This window comes from Denticeps clupeoides, chromosome 14 (genome assembly GCF_900700375.1).
Source record: "Denticeps clupeoides chromosome 14, fDenClu1.1, whole genome shotgun sequence".
In the NCBI taxonomy this organism is placed as follows: Eukaryota; Metazoa; Chordata; class Actinopteri; order Clupeiformes; family Denticipitidae; genus Denticeps; species Denticeps clupeoides.
In genome coordinates this window covers 2110928-2129511 of record NC_041720.1, presented here as the reverse complement: position 1 = coordinate 2129511, position 18584 = coordinate 2110928, and the positions used below count along the sequence as shown (strand labels likewise).

The 18584-nt window shown below is 47.1% G+C and overlaps 3 protein-coding genes across 3 annotated transcripts; 2 read left to right on the top strand and 1 right to left on the bottom strand.

Moving 5' to 3' along the window:
• Nucleotides 1-299: 299 nt before the first annotated feature.
• On the bottom strand, nt 300-8692 carry flvcr1 (FLVCR choline and heme transporter 1). The gene is made up of 10 exons (XM_028953561.1): nt 7407-8692; nt 7177-7321; nt 6263-6403; nt 6118-6185; nt 4396-4499; nt 3856-3966; nt 3380-3485; nt 3012-3123; nt 2879-2946; nt 300-1735 (listed from the first exon to the last, which is right to left on the bottom strand). Exons 1-10 carry the CDS (start codon nt 7995-7997, stop codon nt 1649-1651), a joined length of 1533 nt encoding a protein of 510 aa, XP_028809394.1. The 5' UTR covers nt 7998-8692; the 3' UTR covers nt 300-1648.
• A 600-nt stretch (nt 8693-9292) lies between these two features.
• Nucleotides 9293-10187, top strand: spata45 (spermatogenesis associated 45). The gene is made up of 2 exons (XM_028953508.1): nt 9293-9871; nt 9950-10187. The coding sequence occupies exons 1-2, from the start codon at nt 9628-9630 to the stop codon at nt 9967-9969; spliced, it is 264 nt and encodes an 87-aa protein (XP_028809341.1). The 5' UTR covers nt 9293-9627; the 3' UTR covers nt 9970-10187.
• Nucleotides 10188-12300: 2113 nt separating this feature from the next.
• On the top strand, nt 12301-17799 carry nsl1 (NSL1 component of MIS12 kinetochore complex). Its single transcript, XM_028953380.1, is given in 7 exon segments — nt 12301-12518; nt 14310-14391; nt 14682-14812; nt 15291-15345; nt 17048-17115; nt 17427-17480; nt 17482-17799. Coding segments are annotated over 7 exon segments (729 nt in total). The 5' UTR covers nt 12301-12359; the 3' UTR covers nt 17662-17799.
• The last annotated feature ends 785 nt before the right edge of the window (nt 17800-18584 follow it).

Below are 18584 nucleotides of genomic sequence, written 5' to 3'. Positions count from 1 at the left end.
GGAAGCGCGTTGTAAGTTGCTCTGGATCAGGGCGTCTGCCAAATGCCTTAAATGTAAAAACTGACTGAAACTTTTCTCAGATGTTCTACCCTTATGCTTTATTCATTCTTTTGTCATTAGTGTTCACACAAACATGAAACAGGCGTAAAAAGTTCCATTATTGATGCAAACACATCCATCCCAACATTCAGCAAAGAGCAAATATAATAACAATAAATACAAATAAATAAGATGAAAAAAAAAAAAAAAACAAGCAAATGCAAATAAAGCAAATAAATTAATTGCATTATAACGGCTCTTCCTGACAGGGCAGAACAGTGAACTGATGATTAGCAAACTAACATTTAAAAGCATCATTCATTTACAATGTACATTACTGATCACAGATTAACAGAGGCGGCAAAAGCCCAGTAGAAAAGTCTAGATGCTCGACCTCGTCGTTCAAGTTCAAGTAGAAAAAAAGTATGTGCTCTGACGCATACTTAAACGTACAAAAGTAAAAAGATAAAACTGGATACAGAGACATTTATAGCATGTGGAAGGAAAAAAAAAAAGCAAGAGAAAACGTGGAAAATAATAAAAGAAGCTCTATGTGCCGGTGTCTCCATGATATATGGTGACGAGCCAGAGAGGGGGTGTGGCCACATAAGACAGATTCAATTCTAATTAGGGAACGTTAAATATTGCGTCTTTTAATCATTGAAATGTAAAGAATCATTCTTGTAACCTTCATAATGCAGATTTTTTTTTTTTTTGCAGAAATGTGGTCATTTTAACAACACCAACAGTGTCTGTAATGTGCTCTGTTACAGTAAAGTACAAAAGAGTTGAAGGTTCTAGTGGTGTCGAGAAATCAAAACATTTAAAACCTTGAAATAAGTTCCAGCCGCTGAACCCGCAATAAAAGCCCGACCGATTGGCCAACGCACCCGAGGAAAAAACGCACAAATGGACTTGATTGGTTGACGCTTGCTTACAATAACTGTAATTATTATGGCAAGTTTTAGTCTTTCGAATTAATCAGGATAAATGACATCGGTCATGATGGTGGATCAGTGGTACTGAAGTATTTCCGATTTTGACGTAACGTAAATAACCAGGTTACAGCAGGTTTAACTGGCTTATTTGCGCTACGTCAGTGCTGAAATATCAGGTGAATATCAGGTATATTAGGTGACAGGTTAGCCGGTGTGGAGGCTGCCATATGTTCTGAGGCGGTAGGCGGTGGCCGGTGTGTGCTCTTCGGCTGACCTTCCGGTCGCGTGTGCCGCCCGGTCCCCGGCTGACCCCGTCAGAAACCGGGACGAGGAGGACCTGCCGAGGGACCCGGACGTACTTTGTGCTCCAATAATCTGATGTTTTTTGGGGTTTTTTTTTGCTTCCTCTCCGCACCGCGGCCCACGTATTTACTGGCACAGAAACGGTCACGATGGACGTCCTTCCAAGGGACCGGGAACGTTTGAAATGACCATTAATAGTGTACAGCATAATGGCTCAAAACACCGTCTCTGAAGACGTCCCGGTGTAAACGCACCCCTCAGCCATTGTTCTGGCGCGGAGAGATAAACCACCGTGGCCCCCGGCGGGCGTGACGAGGCGCGAAAAAAGGCCAGACGGTGCGTCGCGTAGCGGCAGGGAGGCTCGGCGGCTACACGCACGTCTCGTGCGAGAGGCCGGGCGAATGTTCCCGCTTCAGGCCGTTCTGGGCTTTTTCCGAAGGGCACTCGGTGGGAACCTTCAGAAAAAAAAGAATGACGGGTTATAAACCCACATAAACCCCCCCCCGTGCGGCGACTGTCAGCGCACGGCTTCCCCAAGTAAAGGCCGGGGATCCGGTGTCAGGCGCTTTAAAAATAACGGATCGAATTCTCCGTGAAGGTCAGGCAGGGACGTATGTTTCCTCAGGCATTTTATTAATAGCTCGTGTCCGATGTGTCCTGGTACAGCTGTGGGCTTCGAGGGACGTGATGTCCACAGGCTTGAAACAACATGCTGTAGACCACATCAAGCCATGCGAGACATTTTCTAGCACGAAACGTCATGAAATACCGATCAGCTCGTGACTTCAATGAAGGGTGGTAGTAGCCTAGTGGGTAAGACACTCGCCTATGAACCAGAAGACCCAGGTTCAAACCCCACCTAATACCATTGTGTCCCTGAGCAAGACACTTAACCCTAAGTTGCTCCAGGGGGGGACTGTCCCTGCAACTAGCGACCACAAGTCGCTCTGGATAAGGGCGTCTGATAAAATGCTGTAAATGTAAAATGTAAACTTCATGAATTTCAGAATGCCAATGAGCCGTCGCATCTGAGAGTTGGGGTTCATCTGTATCACATCCCACAAGATCGCTTTATATAGATCTATTACTATGGGCCGGCAATATGACACGCTGGTAACATACAAACTACAGATCCCACAATGCAGTGCGCACTTTGCTGACAAACGCGCTTCACAACCCGTTTGCCATGGACGTGGCAACCGCTCCTGTACAGCTGCGGTGTAAAGGTAAGGTAGCTGAAGCACTGCATTATGGGACGTGTGTGTTATCGGTGCTTCATCTCGTCTGGCCACAATAATAGATCTATATGAAGTGATCTGGTAGGGTGGTAGTAGCCTAGCGGGTAGATGCTATTGCAGACATGGGGACGATAACGTCATTGCTGTTTTATTTTGTCTGCGCTAAGAAGACGCCGTTATCGCGAGTGCCTTATAATCAGTAGTTACAGGGACAGTCCCTGCTCAGGGACGCCATGGTAGTAAGTGGGGTTTGGACCTGGGACAGAGGCAAAAGTGTTAACTACTAGGCTACTACCACCCTAAAAAGTGAAAAGTCACCAGACGTCCATCAGGGAGGGAAGGAGCGTATCGTGGACTTACTGCTTGTAGCGCGCACTTGTCTTTGCCCATGTTGATGTTGTGCCTCTTCAGTTCAGATTTTATCAAGGCTGAAACGAGAAATGCGTTTATGGATGCTCAAAGCACACGGACCCCGAGACCGGCAGAGCTTTACCCGTGAGAACGATGCCGACGAACATCCAGGCACACAAGAACGTGTTCCCGACCAGAGGGCTGTACTGTGTGGTGAGTTGTCCCTGGATGAGGGTGAAAATGATCCCAAATATCTGCAGCCAAAGAGAGAACACAGTGGCATTTTATATGGACACGGAAAAACATTTTTTTAACGTGCAGTAGTCCGAATACCAACAGCGAGCCAGACATGATGCTCAGCCAGATAAATAAAATTACGAAGTCCACGCTCCTTCAGGTGGGCGTCCCCCAGAAGCAGTAAGACACAGACTTCCCTCAACAACGTAATGAGAGCAGAATGCAATATTACAGAAGAAGGCAGATCTAAGTGCTGTACATCCAACCACTTACTTGGGCAAACGCATTGAGAAGACCAGAAGATGTCCCTTCTGATTCTGGGTACGTGATCTCGACCCCGAACTCGAAGCCAATAGGCAGGTAGCCGGTCATGAAAAACCTTTAGGAGAAAAAACGGAACACGAAAGACATTGGTTTGCCTTCTCTGAGAAGCATTAATGGCTGATGAGGTGTTTCTGACGTAGTAACGGTCCTTGGACATGATGTTTGAGACTGCACTGCAGCCAATCTTCCCCTGGGAAATGCTTCTCTTGATCAGACCAGTAGAACTTCTAGATCCCTAAGCACTGTCCGGCTGTTTCCTAAATTTGGTGCAGCTTGGTCTTCACGGCAGCAGAGCTGGTCTGTCTTAGTCTCTTTAAGTTGTGTGACCTCGGTGATGTACTTGGTGTGTGTGGAGACATGTTGGAGCAGCCACATTGCTGCAGTGTTTGGTGGTATCAGCGCGCTGAGGTTGACGGAGTTCTTACCCCAGAACCCCAGCAGTGACAAAAACCACAGAAATGTAGCCCAAGTCCAACGTGAAGGTGAAGACCAGCATCGAGACGAAGGACAGGATGTAGACGATCAGCGTTGTCATTCTAAACACAGAAAAGAAGCGTTCAGGGACATCAGTCAGGAACCGGCGTTTGTACGACGTTCCTACAATGTTTCTACAACGTTTCTACAACGTTGGCAAATCCCATCCTCCCATCCACCCGGGACAGCATGTCACCAGCACACCTGACTCACATGCAGGGAAGAAGATTTGAATAAAGCCCGCTTTGCATGGCAGAATTTCCCTTCGTAATGTTCCTTTCAAACAACGCTGAAATTAAAAAAAACGATATTTCTCTATCGGCTGGAGGGCGCCAGTTCTGAGCATTAAGCGGTAGCCAGCCGTGCATTATGGGATATTCTACTAAAGGTTAATCTTCATCACAGAGTGACTTTTGGAACAAGTCGTGAGCCAAAGCTCTTTACATATAATGAGCCTAAGTGGCGTGATGAAAGAGTGCGGGTGTTCATACTTGTAGGTTTTGGAGTAGTCCAGCCAAAGCCCGCAAATGATGGATCCCACCATTCCGGCCACAACCAGGGTCAGGCCGATCATGCCGGCATTCACTTGCTGGTTCTAGAACGAGAACGTCAGATAAGAACATATGCTGCAGCCGCCGCGCTAATGAAACGGATCTAGTGGGTGGTGCCGTTCTAGCACGACGTTTCATAACTAATACGATATTAAATCGTAACCACATTATTACAACTCCGTAGGACAACACAAGATTGAACTAGGGCTGGGTAATTATACAATCGTGATTTCGATTCAGGTTGATTAACGATCACGGTTACGATTAAGGTTGATCATAGGATCGTGGTTACGATTCAGGTTGATTATATGATCGCGATTACGATTAGGGTTGATCATAGGATCGTGATTACGATTCAGGTTGGTTATATGATCGCAGTTAGGATTCATGTCAATTCAATATATGTTTGCGGTTAGAATTCAGGTTTATTTTACGATTGTGGTTGCCATTCAGGTTGATTACACTATCATAATTGCGATTCAGGTTGATCATAGGTTCGTGATTTCGATTCAGGTTGATTAAACGATCACGGTTACGAATCAGGTTGGTTATATGATCGCAGTTAGGATTCATGTCAATGAAATATTCGTTTGCGGTTAGAATTCAGGTTTATTATACGATTGTGGTTGCCATTCAGGTTGATTACACTAGGGTTGATTACAGGTTGATTACAGGTTGAGTAGCCGGTCATGAAAAACCTTTAGGAGAAAAAACGGAACATGAAAGACATTGGTTTGCCTTCTCTGAGAAGCATTAATGGCTGATGAGGTGTTTCTGACGTAGTAACGGTCCTTGGACATGATGTTTGAGACTGCACTGCAGCCAATCTTCCCCTGGGAAATGCTTCTCTTGATCAGACCAGTAGAACTTCTAGATCCCTAAGCACTGTCCGGCTGTCTCCTAAATTTGGTGCAGCTTGGTCTTCACGGCAGCAGAGCTGGTCTGTCTTACACTATCATAATTGCGATTCAGGTTGATCATAGGATCGTGGTTACGATTCAGGTTGGTTATATGATCGCAGTTAGGATTCATGTCAATTCAATATATGTTTGCGGTTAGAATTCAGGTTTATTTTATGATTGTGGTTGCCATTCAGGTTGATTACATTATTACATCATTATTGCGATTCAGGTTGATCATAGGTTCGTGATTTCGATTGTATGTATGATCACTGTGAATTATGATTACAATTCAGGACAACTATACAATCGCAGTTACAATTGACGTTGATTATATGATCATGATTATGATTTGGGTCGATTATTCAATCACGATTCATGTCAATTGTGTACAATCATCATGACGATTCAGGTCAATTACGATGCCAATCCGTGTCCAGCTTTTCCTGACCCACTTCCGCCAGTAGTGGCAACACGGCAGACCGAGCTGCACTTGATAACGTGAGCCGCCAGGAAACATAATGTAGAAGAGAGCAGGATGACCAAAACTGATGCTGGACATGAGAAAAAAAAACTCCACCGCCTCCGTTCTGGTAAAAACGGTGCAGCCGTGATGTTTTACAGTGTTCACAATTTGAAGAATGTGAATCAGCGCATGCGTGTTCGTATATTTGTATACTTTCTGGGTTCCGCTGGAAGTGTGGCTCTCCCCGCACCACGCGAACGTGGCGTGACCGTCAAACCAGCCGCCATGCCGTCTTACCGGGTAGTGGGCCATGATCATCTGGCTGAGCAGAGTCGAGACGGAGTAAAAGGCGCCCGTCATGATCCCTGGAGGAGAAGCAAACTCAACATCACACGCCCAGGCAAATATTTACTCAGCGGCAACGTCTCCCGTCGCCTCTCACCGTAGGTGATGAGCAGCAGGACGAAGGGCCGGCACTTAAACAGGTTCATGATGGAGCGCTGGTAGGAGTAGCCGTCCGCCTGACCCTCCGGCAGCACCGCCTGGGCCTGGCTGGGGGGCAGCGGGGGTCGGTCCTTTATAACTGCACACGCGGGAGATAAAGCCGCTGACACACCGCCACTACACCCAGAAATACCGTACAGGCCAAACGTCTGGACACACCTTCTCTCTCAATGTGTTTTATCTTCATGACCATTTACGTTGGTAGATTCTCACTGAAGGCACCAAAACTATGAATGAACACATGTGGAGTTCTGTACATAACAAAAAAAGGTGAAATAAGTGAAAACATGTTTTATATTCTAGTTTTTTTGCTCTGATTAGTGCTTTGCACACTCTTGGCATTCTCTCCATGAGCTTCAAGAGGTCGTCACCTGAAATGCTTCTCCAACAGTCTTGAAGGAGTTCCCAGAGGTGTTTAGCACTTGTTGGTCCAGCTCACCCCAAACCATCTGGATTGGGTTCAGGTCCGGTGACTGTGGAGTCCAGGTCTCCACTTTTTGTTAAGTACAGAACTCCACATGTGTTCATTCATAGTTCTGATGCCTTCAGTGAGAATCTACCAACGTAAATGGTCATGAAGATAAAGAAAACATGAATGAGAAGATGTCCAAACTTTTTGCCCGTACCGTACGTCCACATGAAACACATTTAACGCATCGCTATGGGGCTCTGAGGATTAACAGGTTTAATGACTAAATAACCGGGTCTGAGCACCCTGGCCATGTGACATGTGCACATGTGATTCGGCCCCATAGTGCATATTAAGAGTCACATTTTCTGGGGAGTTACATGTAAACTGGTGCCATTTACCACACGCTTTTATCTGGGGTCCAACACTGGACGTGAACTCACCGATCGCGGTCAGGACGAACAAGACAGTGGAGACGACGGACGTCCCGTAGAACATGACGCTGATGTTGTGGCCTATCTCTTCCTTGTCCTGTGTGGTGTTGGGAACCAGAACAGGGGGTAGAAGGAACCCAACCGCGGTCCCCAGCTGAGCGATGAATAAAAAGACATCACTTATTAACACACTTATGATGATGATGACGAAGATGATGGTGATGGAGCCTGGTCCTCGCCTGGTTGCCCAGCACCGCCGTGGCGCACGCCGTGGACACCTCCTTCGGCCCGAACCACACGGACGCGATGCGGGAGGGCAGGCCGAGGATGAAGACCTGCGCCACGGAGCACACGACCTGCGCCGCCAGGGTCACGCCGAAGCGGCCGGGCCGCACGCTGAGGCACTTGGCCCAGGCGCCGACGCAGTTGAGACCCGCGCCCAGCAGCGCGGTCACCTTCAGCCCCCTGCGGTCCAGCAGCCACGTCGCCGGCAGGATGAGCGGCACGTAGGCCGCCATGTAGACGACGCTCAGCCAGTCCACCCTGTCGCTGGTGACGTCATAGTAGAAGGTGAAGATGTTGGCGATGATGCTGTACTGGATCCACTGGAAGGCGTTCACCAGCGAGTACAGGCTGAACACGGCCAGCACCGCGAAGCGCCGGCGGTACAGCCGCGTCCCGGGCGCCGCCGCGTCGCCGCCGGGCAGCATCGCGTCGCGCTCGTCGGCGGGCGGCTCGGCGGGGCTGGCCTCCTTCAGGTCGGGGAGCTCGCCGGGGTCGGGCGCGCCGCCGGGTCGCACGTGGTCCTGCAGGAGCTCTCCCGCCACCATGGTGCACGTTCCGCGCCAAAAGCGGGTGCCGTCATGTGCGCGCGCGCCTCCTAAACGTCCGTTAGACGCAGACGGATCGCGGTTCCAGTCACGTTCATGAGAAGCTCGTTTATAAACCGGTATTAATAAACTAATAACTAACTAATAAATATTAATCTCTGGATACGGAACGATGAAGATGATGATGATGATGATGCTTCCGCGTGGGGAGCATCCTCTCTGCGTGGCCGCTTTGGTCGAGCCTGAACCCGGCACTCCAGCTCCGGCCCCGCCCCGTTGTCTTCCGGCGACTCTCCGGCCAATCAGATCGCGCAGCGCGGCGGGGGGGGCGGAGTCCCGAGCGAGAACGGCGCTTTACCTCCTGACAAGTGTTGAACAGAGCGATAATTTTCATGCGATAATGTCATCAATCTCGATAGTGTAAAAAGACCACGCCCATTCATCCTTTACATCACGTGGAACACGCTTGTTTGAATGTTACAACATTAAAACAAAACACTACGATGTGTTTTTACCCGTACGCACCTGTTCTATCTATACATCTATACATCTGCCTGTCTGTCTGTCTGTCTATCTCTCTTTCTCTGTCTGTCTGCCTCTCTCTTTATCTCTCTCTCTGTCTGTCTGTCTCTCTCTTTATCTCTCTCTCTGTCTGTCTATCTAATACATGAGGTGCTTCCACTAGAACTTCTGTAGATGTGCATATGGTCTCTTGTCTATCTGACACTAATCCTTAAATCTTAGTTTAACCCACTAGGCGTGGCTGGTGAGTCCACTTGCGAGGATAAAATGAACCAGGAATTTATTGCAGCTACAGTACCAGAATAGGCCCATTTTCTGTAACATTACCACCATGTACCGGGTGCAGCAGCCACGGTTATATTAAAAAATATTTCAGTGCCCGGGACTGAATAGAAGGGGTTTTCGTATTATGCACAATTATTTCATATTGGGTGGCATCCGAACCAAAAAAAAAATCTATTCACATTTCAGTATGACGATGCTTGTTAATTTCCAATTAAAATTAATATATTTAGGAAAAGTTCAAGGAGATATGGTCACCATTTATTGATTATGTTAAATCATCCAGTTTAAGTCCGGCATAGGCCTGTCATTTCTTAATGCACATACAAAGTAAAATACTACAACACTGAGAGGAGACTTCTTCCCTCCGCCCCTTTTCTTTTTTTTTATGATTTTTTTTGCTTTTGTTATTTATTTGTTTGGTTATTTTTCTTCTTGCTGTTTGATGGGTGGGGCTGAGGGTGGTGGGTGGACATTGGTCAACAGCTGTTATTTGTTTGTTGTTGAAAAATTGAAAATCACAAATAAAACATAAAAAACTAAATAATTTAATATATTTACATCACGCAAACTGTGACATACCAGAGAGTTTAGAGTATTTGGGGTTAGTGTGAAGGGGTGATAAGACATGGTTGATGGGTGAGTTGGGTGAAAGTTATAGACGTGGCCAGCAACACGTCATGTTATTGAATTATTGACGAGCGTCCCATATCCATGTGCTGGGCGGTTGCTGTGGAATCGGTTGTCCGTTGTGTTTGCTCTCGGTCGCTAGGGCCACCTGGTCCTACCGGCTTCCTGCCCTCGCTGGGCAACCCTGTCGTTGCTAATGCCCTCAGCGATGGCGGACGCCAACAAAGACGGCCTGTACGAGCAGAACCTGCGGCGGGAAACGTGGTGTCGAGTGGAGGCGGGCGGCAGGTTCTGGCAAGGAGCCGAGAGGAGGCATTTCCGGTGCCATTTACGCACCACGTTGGACCTGCAGTCGCCCGGGAACGGCATTCCAGAGCAGAGGTCGGCCTGGATGGAGCAAGCCTCCCAGTACCCAGAGAGGAGGCATTTTAACGGAGCACGTAAGACATGAACGTTCAGTAACGTTTATTACCCCGTAACCCGCACGCGTGACGGCTCTGTTTCTTCGCCCCATGCAGATAAAACACACCTGGTTTGAACCTGGAGGAAACATCTGAAATGCTCAGCATCTGCAGGGTGGTCTAGTGGATAAGACACTCGCCTATGAACCAGAAGACCCAGGTTCAAATCCCACTTACTACCATCGTGTCCCTGTATATGTAATGCCCTGATGTCAACAAAAAGCTTCTGGTCGCTTCTCCGTCGCAGGTTGCTCAGTAACAAACACCTTGAGTCAAGTAAAGATAATTCTGTTGCACAGCGCCACTTGCATTCATTTCTCATCGTATTCGTTGGTCACATTTATCTATCGAACCGTGAAAAGCATCAGGATACGAGACACCGGAATTCAATGAACAGATATGAAAACGCATGTGACGCACTTGAGGGTTCTGCACGTCCATGGCGTGAAGGACAGGGGTGGCGGCAGCTGATGAAACCTGCTGGAAAGGTCAACGGTCATGGCAGGTTACATGCATGCCACTGCAGGGTGGCTGGATCAGCATGGAGACCAGTGAATAATTAACTGAGGCGTGTTCCTGCTGAGAGCAGGCGCAGAAGGAGAACCCGACCGCGATGCCTTCCAAGGCGGCCCTACAATGGCTTGAACGTTCAAGACAATCAAATGAATTCAGGCCCTGATGCCTGTAGGCCCGTGTTAGTAATATTTACAGCTGGTGACCTGACAAGTGTCTGTGAGGAAATGAAATCAGAAAAAAAATTATAAAAAAGAATGTTGGACTCCCTGAACCATCCTACAACTTATCAGCTTCAGTCCTTCAGGTGCAAAGGTCAGCATTTCCGGTGTGGTTATCAGCGTCTTCACATGAACTTAGATGCTGACTCTGTCCTCTGTACAGAATTATCTCCCCAACACACTCACACACATACATGTGCATGCATCACGTCCAAAGACCAGTGTCAAGGTGAAATATTACATTTTGCCCGAGTCTGAGTTCAGGTCGTCGTTGCACAGCGTTCCTGCACCGGCGTCCTTCCACCACAGGAATTCGGTGTTTTGTTAACACCCACTGTGTGAATGCCCTTGTTCCTGAAATAATAATGATAACACCAATGAAAAGGCTGACAGGCTGTGTTTGTTATCTGCACAGTTCAAAGCCACACCGCATGAGAGGATTGGAATCCGGAGCTTTGGCTGGTATGGATCCCAGAAAAAAAAAACAGGAAAGAAAAGATCATTTTTGAAGGTCTAACAAACATTGGTGGATTGGCAATGTTTTTTTGGTAAAAAAAATGCATGTGGTTATTAGATGCATGTGGGTATTAGAAACATTCTGGCTACCAATTTTAATGGTCAGGTCGATTAGCAACAACATTTATTTCTTATATAGCCCATAATCACATACAATATGTTTACGCTACAGTTGACACCCCCATATTGGAGCCTTGTGATGTAATAACTCTGCATCACAATGCACAGACATTACTACAGCAGCATTAACGTTGGTGCGAATTAATCACAAAAAAAGGTAAAGATGGAATAAAAAAAAGCTGAAATAATTACAGCGGTTTTTACGTTGGTGCGAATTAACCACAAAAAAAACAAGGTAAAAAAAAAAATCTTAAAAAAACTAAATTACTACAGCAGCTTTAACGTTGGTGCGAATTGACAACAAAAAACAAGGTAAAATGGAATAAAAACCCAGAAATTACTACTGCAGCTTTAACGTTGGCGCGAATTAACCACAAAAAAGGTAAAGATGGAATAAAAAAAAACTTAAATTATTACAGCAGCTTTAACGTTGGTGCGAATTAACCACAAAAAAACAAGGTAAAAAAAATTTCTTAAAAAATTTTCATTACTACAGCAGCTTTAACGTTGGTGCGAATTGACAACAAAAGACAAGGTAAAAGGGAAAAAAAAACTGAAATTACTACAGCAGCTTTAACGTTGGTGCGAATTAACCACAAAAAAACAAGGTAAAAAAAATATCTTAAAAAATTTAAATTACTACAGCAGCTTTAACGTTGGTTAGAATTGACAACAAAAAAACAAGGTAAAAGGGAAAAAAAAAACTGAAATTACTACAGCAGCTTTAACGTTGGTGCGAATTAACCACAAAAAAAACAAGGTATAAAAAATATCTTTAAAAATGAAATTACTACAGCAGCTTTAACGTTGGCGCGAATTGACAACAAAAAACAAGGTAAAATGGAATAAAAAACCTGAAATTACTACAACAGCTTTAACGTTGGTGCGAATTAACCACAAAAAAACAAGGTAAAAATGTATTTTAAAAAAATGAAATTACTACAGCAGCTTTAATGTTAACGTTGGCGCGAATTAACCAGCAACGGAACGGAACCTATGCGGCCGCCCAAGCGTTTCCCCTCCGGACGGATTAGTGTGGTGCCCACTGCCGCTTTCCCCGCCACAGCGCCGCGGTTCAAACGCAAACGGCGCCGAAGATGGCGGCGGCGGCGGCCGATTTCAGGGTGGAGGTCCGGCGCAAGCGGGCGGCGGCGGAGCAGCTGAGCCGCTACGGAGCGGCCCTGGCCAAGCTGCTGGACGCGCAGCCGGGAATCGGCGCGGGCGCCCGGGAGACGCTGCGGCGGGAGCTGCTCTCGGTGCGTCGCGTTTACAGCATTTATCCAGAGCGATTTACAGTCAGTACATTTACAGCATTTACCAGACGTCCTTGTCCAGAGAGACTTACAATCAGTAGTTACCAGTGTTGGGGCTAGTTACTCCAAAAAGTAATATATTACATATTACTCTCAAAAATAGTAATGCCTAACTTTACTCTATTACTCCCTGGAGAAAGTAACTAGTTATATTACTAGTTCTTTTTTTTTCTTAATTACTCTATAATTGCCTGAGATGCATCAGATGGAGGGAGAACATACAAAGGAGGAGTGTTCTTTAGGGTCTTTATTACACCAACAACAGACTGGCACTGTCTAGCACAAATAACTACAAACAACTGTACTTGTGCAATCGGTCCCTGCTGTCGGTATTTTGCAGATTATCTTTCGAAAAGACAGCGATTCGACGGTAGAAAGAGGTAACATTTCTTCTAGTTCGTACGAGGCAACAAGCTTAATGATGACTGATTCTCCTCCCGTCGAAACTAGCTTTCTGTTGCTGGGAACCTTCCTCTGAAAAACAGCTTGCCGTTGTTGACGCTTCCATTTTTCCCATCTGTCTTTGCGGGTGCCGCGCGGTTGCCGAGTGTCGACCAATCGGTGATGGTAAATGATCCCTCGTGCCAAACCCAGACCAATCACTGTTCCGGCCACGCCCCCCGCCCCGCCCCTTCTGTTCTCTGGGTTGTGTGCCTTGTGTGTGATGATTAAAGTTAAAGTGAAGTGATTGTCACTTGTGATACACAGCAGCACAGCACACTGTGCACACAGTGAAATTTGTCCTCTGCATCTAACCCATCACCCTGAGTGAGCAGTGGGCGGCCATGACAGGCGCCTGGGGAGCAGTGTGTGGGGACGGTGCTTTTGCTCAGTGGCACCTCAGTGGCACCTTGGCGGCTCGGGATTCGAACCGGCAACCTTCTGATTACGGGGCCGCTTCCTTAACCGCTAGGCCACCACTGCCCCAAAAATGGTGCTCCTGGCAAATGTAACGCAAGTAACTAGCTCGGGAAAACTGTAATAATATTACCATTTTCAGACGAGTAATGCCTTACACTACTAGCTACTGAAAAAAGTAATATTATTACAGTAACGCGTTACAAATTATGTAATATATCACATTTGCAAAGTAACGCGTTACACCCAACACTGGTAGTTACAGGGACAGTCCCCCCCTGGAGACACTCAGGGTTAAGTGTCCAACTCAGAGACACGATGGTAGTAAGTGGGATTTGAACCGGGATATTCTGGTTCACAGGCGAGTGTGTTACCCGCTAGGATACCACCTGCCTAATCACCCTTGGTGACAGTGGGCACAATGACAGGCGCCCGGGGAGCAGTGTTTGGGGACCTCAGTGGCACCTTGGCCGATCGGGATTCGAACCGGCAACCTTATGATTACGGGGCTGCTTCCTTGAATTGCCACCGCAACAGCTCACGTACGTTAAGACAACGACATGCGACGTGTAGCGCATAGATCCCGCGTTACTCTCGTCATTCGTCTGTTCCTTTTTTACAAAAACGCCACGCTCGGTCCAGGAGTCTTTTCAGCGAAGTGATTCTGAAGATTCGGTACGTCTAAAAGAACCGCCGTGCCCATCACTAGAAGAAACACCATGTGACGTCACAGAAAGGGGCGGGACTGGGTTTCTTAGTCCCGTCACCCGAGCAAAAATAAATGTTCATGTGTGGGGACCTTTAAATGCTTTGTATTGTACCGCTTTTTGCCTTAAATGATAATGTCATTTTTTTTTTTTTTTTTTTTTAATGAAGAATTTTGAATTGGCCGTCCAAAACAACATTGTCATCAATGGCCTTTCATGGGAGGACGCACCAGAAGAGGACAAGCCCAGCGGTAAGTTATTTTATCATTTGGATCGTTGTGGAAGGAGAAGCGACAGCTTGGCGGCGGTGAAAGTGCTGTCTGTAGTGGTGAAGTTTTACGCTCGCCTGAGTGAGGCAGCAGACAGAGGACAGTTCAGGGTGGCACGTGGACGATGACCACGGTGGTCTCCCCTCTCGTCCCCTAGAAAGTCCAGGTTGCTTCAAGTATCGGATCGAATCGAGTTGTCCATGTGCAGCAGGACTTATTGGCTGCATGTCTTCCGACGACTTTTCTAATCTGGCCTCTTTTCGTCCCTTTAGAAGACGAACGTGGGATTTTAAATGATTTATTGGACGAGGAAATAGTCCAAACCACTTGGAAGCGGAGGTGTTACTCGAAGAAGATCCTTCCTCATGTGGTGCGCGCATTAAAGTCTGAGCGGAAACTCATGGTTTGTCTTTTTTTTTTTTTTTTTTTTTTTTTTTAAATCAATGTCCACATGTCACACTGAGAGCCATTTAAAGGTCCCCTGACATGACAATTATCGTTAATACGAGTTCCCCGAGCCTGTCTTTAGTCCTTCGGTGGCTAGAAATGGCTATAGCGTGTTTTGGTAGTAAAAACGGCGACACGACTTCCTGTCTCAACTTCTATAGGCCGCTCTCCTCCTGGTCCCGCCCCTCTCCTCCTCATTAGAATTTAAAGCTACAGGCGGTGAAACGCCGCGTCCTGGGAAATCTCATCGCGGGACTGGATCAAAGTGCCTGGAATTCTGCACCGCGGCTGAATTTCAGATACGGTGTTAGTGGACCAACAAGACTGAAATAAGAGCAAAATAATTGTTCATGTCAGGGGACCTTTAAAGTCGGGCAGAATAAAAAGTGACCCGGAATCTTCTGGACTCGTAACAGATTTGTTGTAAATTCCAGGGATTGTACGAGCAGGCCGTGAGACCAGAAGAAATGAGGACATGTCCACTTCAAGGTACAAACTCACAATGCTTGTTGTATTCTCCACTGTTACTATTAACTAATTTGGGACGATGGTGGCCTGGCGGTTAAGGAAGCGGCCCCGCAATCAGAAGGTTGCCGTAATGCCGAGTCGCCAAGGTGCCACCGAGCAAAGCACCGTCCCCACACACGGCGCCCTCTCTTCCCGCCATAACGGACATTTACCACCAAACGCTGCACCGTTTACAGTTTTACATTTACACTTATCCAGAGCGACTTACAGTCAGTAGTTACAGGGACAGTCCCCCCCCCCTGGAGACACTCAGGGTTAAGTGTCCTGCTCAGGGACACGATGGTAGTAAGTGGGGTTTGAACCTGGGTCTTCTGGTTCACAGGCGAGTGTGTTACCCGCCAGGCCACCAGCACCCTACACACCTCACTCACATGCCCTCTTCACCCTCCTGCCATCCGGTAAAAAAGGTCCCTCACTGCCTGACTGCAACAGCTTCGTCCCTTTGTCTGTCTGTCTCATGTTTATTTGATGTCACTCTTGTTACTTCTGCACCGCCTCCGTCCCGTTTTCACTTTGTCCGTCGTACACGGTCACTTTGTCGGTGTGTAACGCTGTTTAAATGTTCCACGCAGCACCGGGTTCGTTTCACTGCGTACCGTCCAACACGTACACACCGCTGAAATGACGACGATGCAGAGCGCCGCGCTGCCGAACTCAGCTGACGTCATTAATTAATGTCATTAAGTGAAAGTGAAGTGGTAGCAGGTAACACACTCGCCTATGAACCAGAAGACCCGGGTTCAAACCCCACTTACTACCATCGTGTCCCTGAGCAAGACACTCCAGGGGGGGACTGTCCCTGTAACTACAGACTGTAAGTCGCTCTGGATAAGGGCGTCTGGTAATTGCTGTAAATATAAATGTAAATGATTTCCATCGCGATGCACGGCACAGTGAAATGTCTCCCCTGATGGGATTCTTACGGTCGTGTCAAAACCTGTTGAAAAAGAGAAACGTTTTGGGATATGAGACCCGATTGACCCGTGAACGCATAAGGAAGTATACGGTTCCTGTAAGAAACGTCTGTGAAGTTAAAAAAAAAAAAAAAAAACAGGGAAGTGGTTGTCACTTGTGATGCACAGCACACGGTGCACACAGTGAAATTTGTCCTCTGCATTTAACCATCACCCCGAGTGAGCAGTGGGAAGCCATGACAGGCGCCCCGGGGAGCAGTGTGTGGGGACGGTGCTTGGCTCGGTGGCACCTTGGCGGATCGGGATTACGGGGCCGCTTCCTTAACCGCTAGGCCACCGCCGCCCCTATGTTAAGCATTTCAGGGTTGTCAGGAATTTAGTTTTAACAATATTTTTTGTTAATTTTGACTACCACATTTGCACAGAAGTTTCAGAGAACGTGTGGTGACGATAAGTCATTATGAACCCCGCGCTGCATTTGTGGGTGACAGCAGGGTGGCCTGGCGGTTAAGGAAGTGGCCCCGCAATCAGGAGGTTTGTCGTGGCTGCCCACTGCTCACCAAGGGTGATGGTTAAATGCAGAGGACGCGGTTCGCTGTGTCACCGCGTGCTGTGCCGCAGTGTTTTTTTTTTGCTGTCACTTCACCCTCGGCGCGCAGCGTGTGGGGACACGGGGGTCCGCCAGGCTCTGTGGGATCTGCTTCCTGTGCTCTCGCTGCCTGTTGAACCTGCTCTCCTCCCGTCTTCAGAGGGCATCAAGAAGAACGTGTCCGAGGCCGCGCCCAGCGTGCGGAGACGAGCCGCTTCACTGATGAAGGTACCGACCGCCGCCAGTAATGGTGGACGTGGAATACAGAACGGACGATGGATCCGTTTCATTTAAAAAAAAAAAAATAATTATAATGGGGTATGGTAGTAGCCTAGTGGGTAACACACTCGCCTATGAACCAGGAGACCCAGGTTCAAACCCCACTTACTACCATCGTGTCCCTGAGCAAGACACTTAACCCTAAGTTGCTCCATGGGGGACTGTCCCCTGTACCTACTGATTGTAAGTCGCTCTGGATAAGGGCGTCTGGTAAATGCTGTAAATGTAAAATGTAAATGTATAATTATTTTTATTGAAAGTCTTTGCAGGTTTTGCAGCAGAGAGCCGAGGGGCTGCATCAGGTGCTGGACACGGCCGCCCGCGGCGGAGCCGCTGCAGGCGTACAGGGACGTGTTCGGGCCCCCTGGCGGACGGGCGGCCGCCAGGAGCGGCCTGCCAATCACGAGGGCCGTGGCGGAGGCCGAGTACCGCGGGGACTTTGTGACCGTCGCCAAAATGCCTGGCATTGCTTCTGGCTCCTCAGCACCCCAATAAAATTCCCTCTCATCGCAATGTCTGTCTGTATGAATATGTACATGTTAGGTGAATTGTAAGCAACATCTTGGAAAAATGACAATTTTTGTGGATGTTGGACATAATTGCATATAAATAAAAGTGTCTTTTTTTTGTGAAGTTTTTTATTTATTCCCTGGCATGAACATTTCTGTATTGTGAGTCGTTTGATTCATAATAGCTAATATTTAAATAATTTAAGCCATTTTTTTTTTTTAGTCCTTTTTTTTGTTGTTGTACAGTACAGGCCAAAAGTTTGGACACCTCATTCGATTATGTGTTCTTTACCTTCATGACCTTTTATGTTGGTAGATTCTCACTGAAGGCATAGTATAGTAATAGTGGTACAGTCCAAAAGTTTGGACACACCTTCTCGTTCAATGTGTTGACCATTCACATTGGTAGATCCTCACTGAAGGCATCAAAACTATGAATGAACACATGTGGAGTTCTGTACTTAACAATAAAAGGTGAAATAAGTGAAAACATGTTTTATATTCTAGTTTCTTTGCTCTGATTACTGCTTTTCACACTCTTGGCATTCTCTCGATGAGCTTCAAGAGGTCGTCACCTGAAATGCTTCTCCAACAGTCTTGAAGGAGTTCCCAGAGGTGTTTAGCACTTGTTGGTCCAGCTCACCCCAAACCATCTGGATGGGGTTCAGGTCCGGTGACTGTGGAGGTCAGGTCTCCACTTTTTGTTAAGTACAGAACTCCACATGTGTTCATTCATAGTTTTGATGCCTTCAGTGAGAATCTACCAACGTAAATGGTCATGAAGATGAAGAAAACACGTTGAATGAGAATGTGTCTCCAAACTTTAGGCCTGTACTGTATGTCTTTTAAAAAAAAAAAAAAAAAACGATCTGTCTATAAGAAATGTAAATAAGCCACGCCCCTCTCCCC

Excerpts from the sequence above, each read along its gene's own strand:
- flvcr1 (XM_028953561.1), bottom strand. The coding sequence starts at position 7,997 with ATGGTGGCGGGAGAGCTCCTGCAGGACCACGTGCGACCCGGCGGCGCG. Across the intron at positions 3,124-3,379 it reads TTCTCAATGCGTTTGCCCAA|ATATTTGGGATCATTTTCAC; the intron begins GTAAGTGGTTGG and ends CTTTGGCTGCAG. Across the intron at positions 1,736-2,878 it reads ACAAGTGCGCGCTACAAGCA|GTTCCCACCGAGTGCCCTTC; the intron begins GTAAGTCCACGA and ends TTTTTTCTGAAG.
- spata45 (XM_028953508.1), top strand. The coding sequence starts at position 9,628 with ATGCCCTCAGCGATGGCGGACGCCAACAAAGACGGCCTGTACGAGCAG. Across the intron at positions 9,872-9,949 it reads GAGGCATTTTAACGGAGCAC|ATAAAACACACCTGGTTTGA; the intron begins GTAAGACATGAA and ends CGCCCCATGCAG.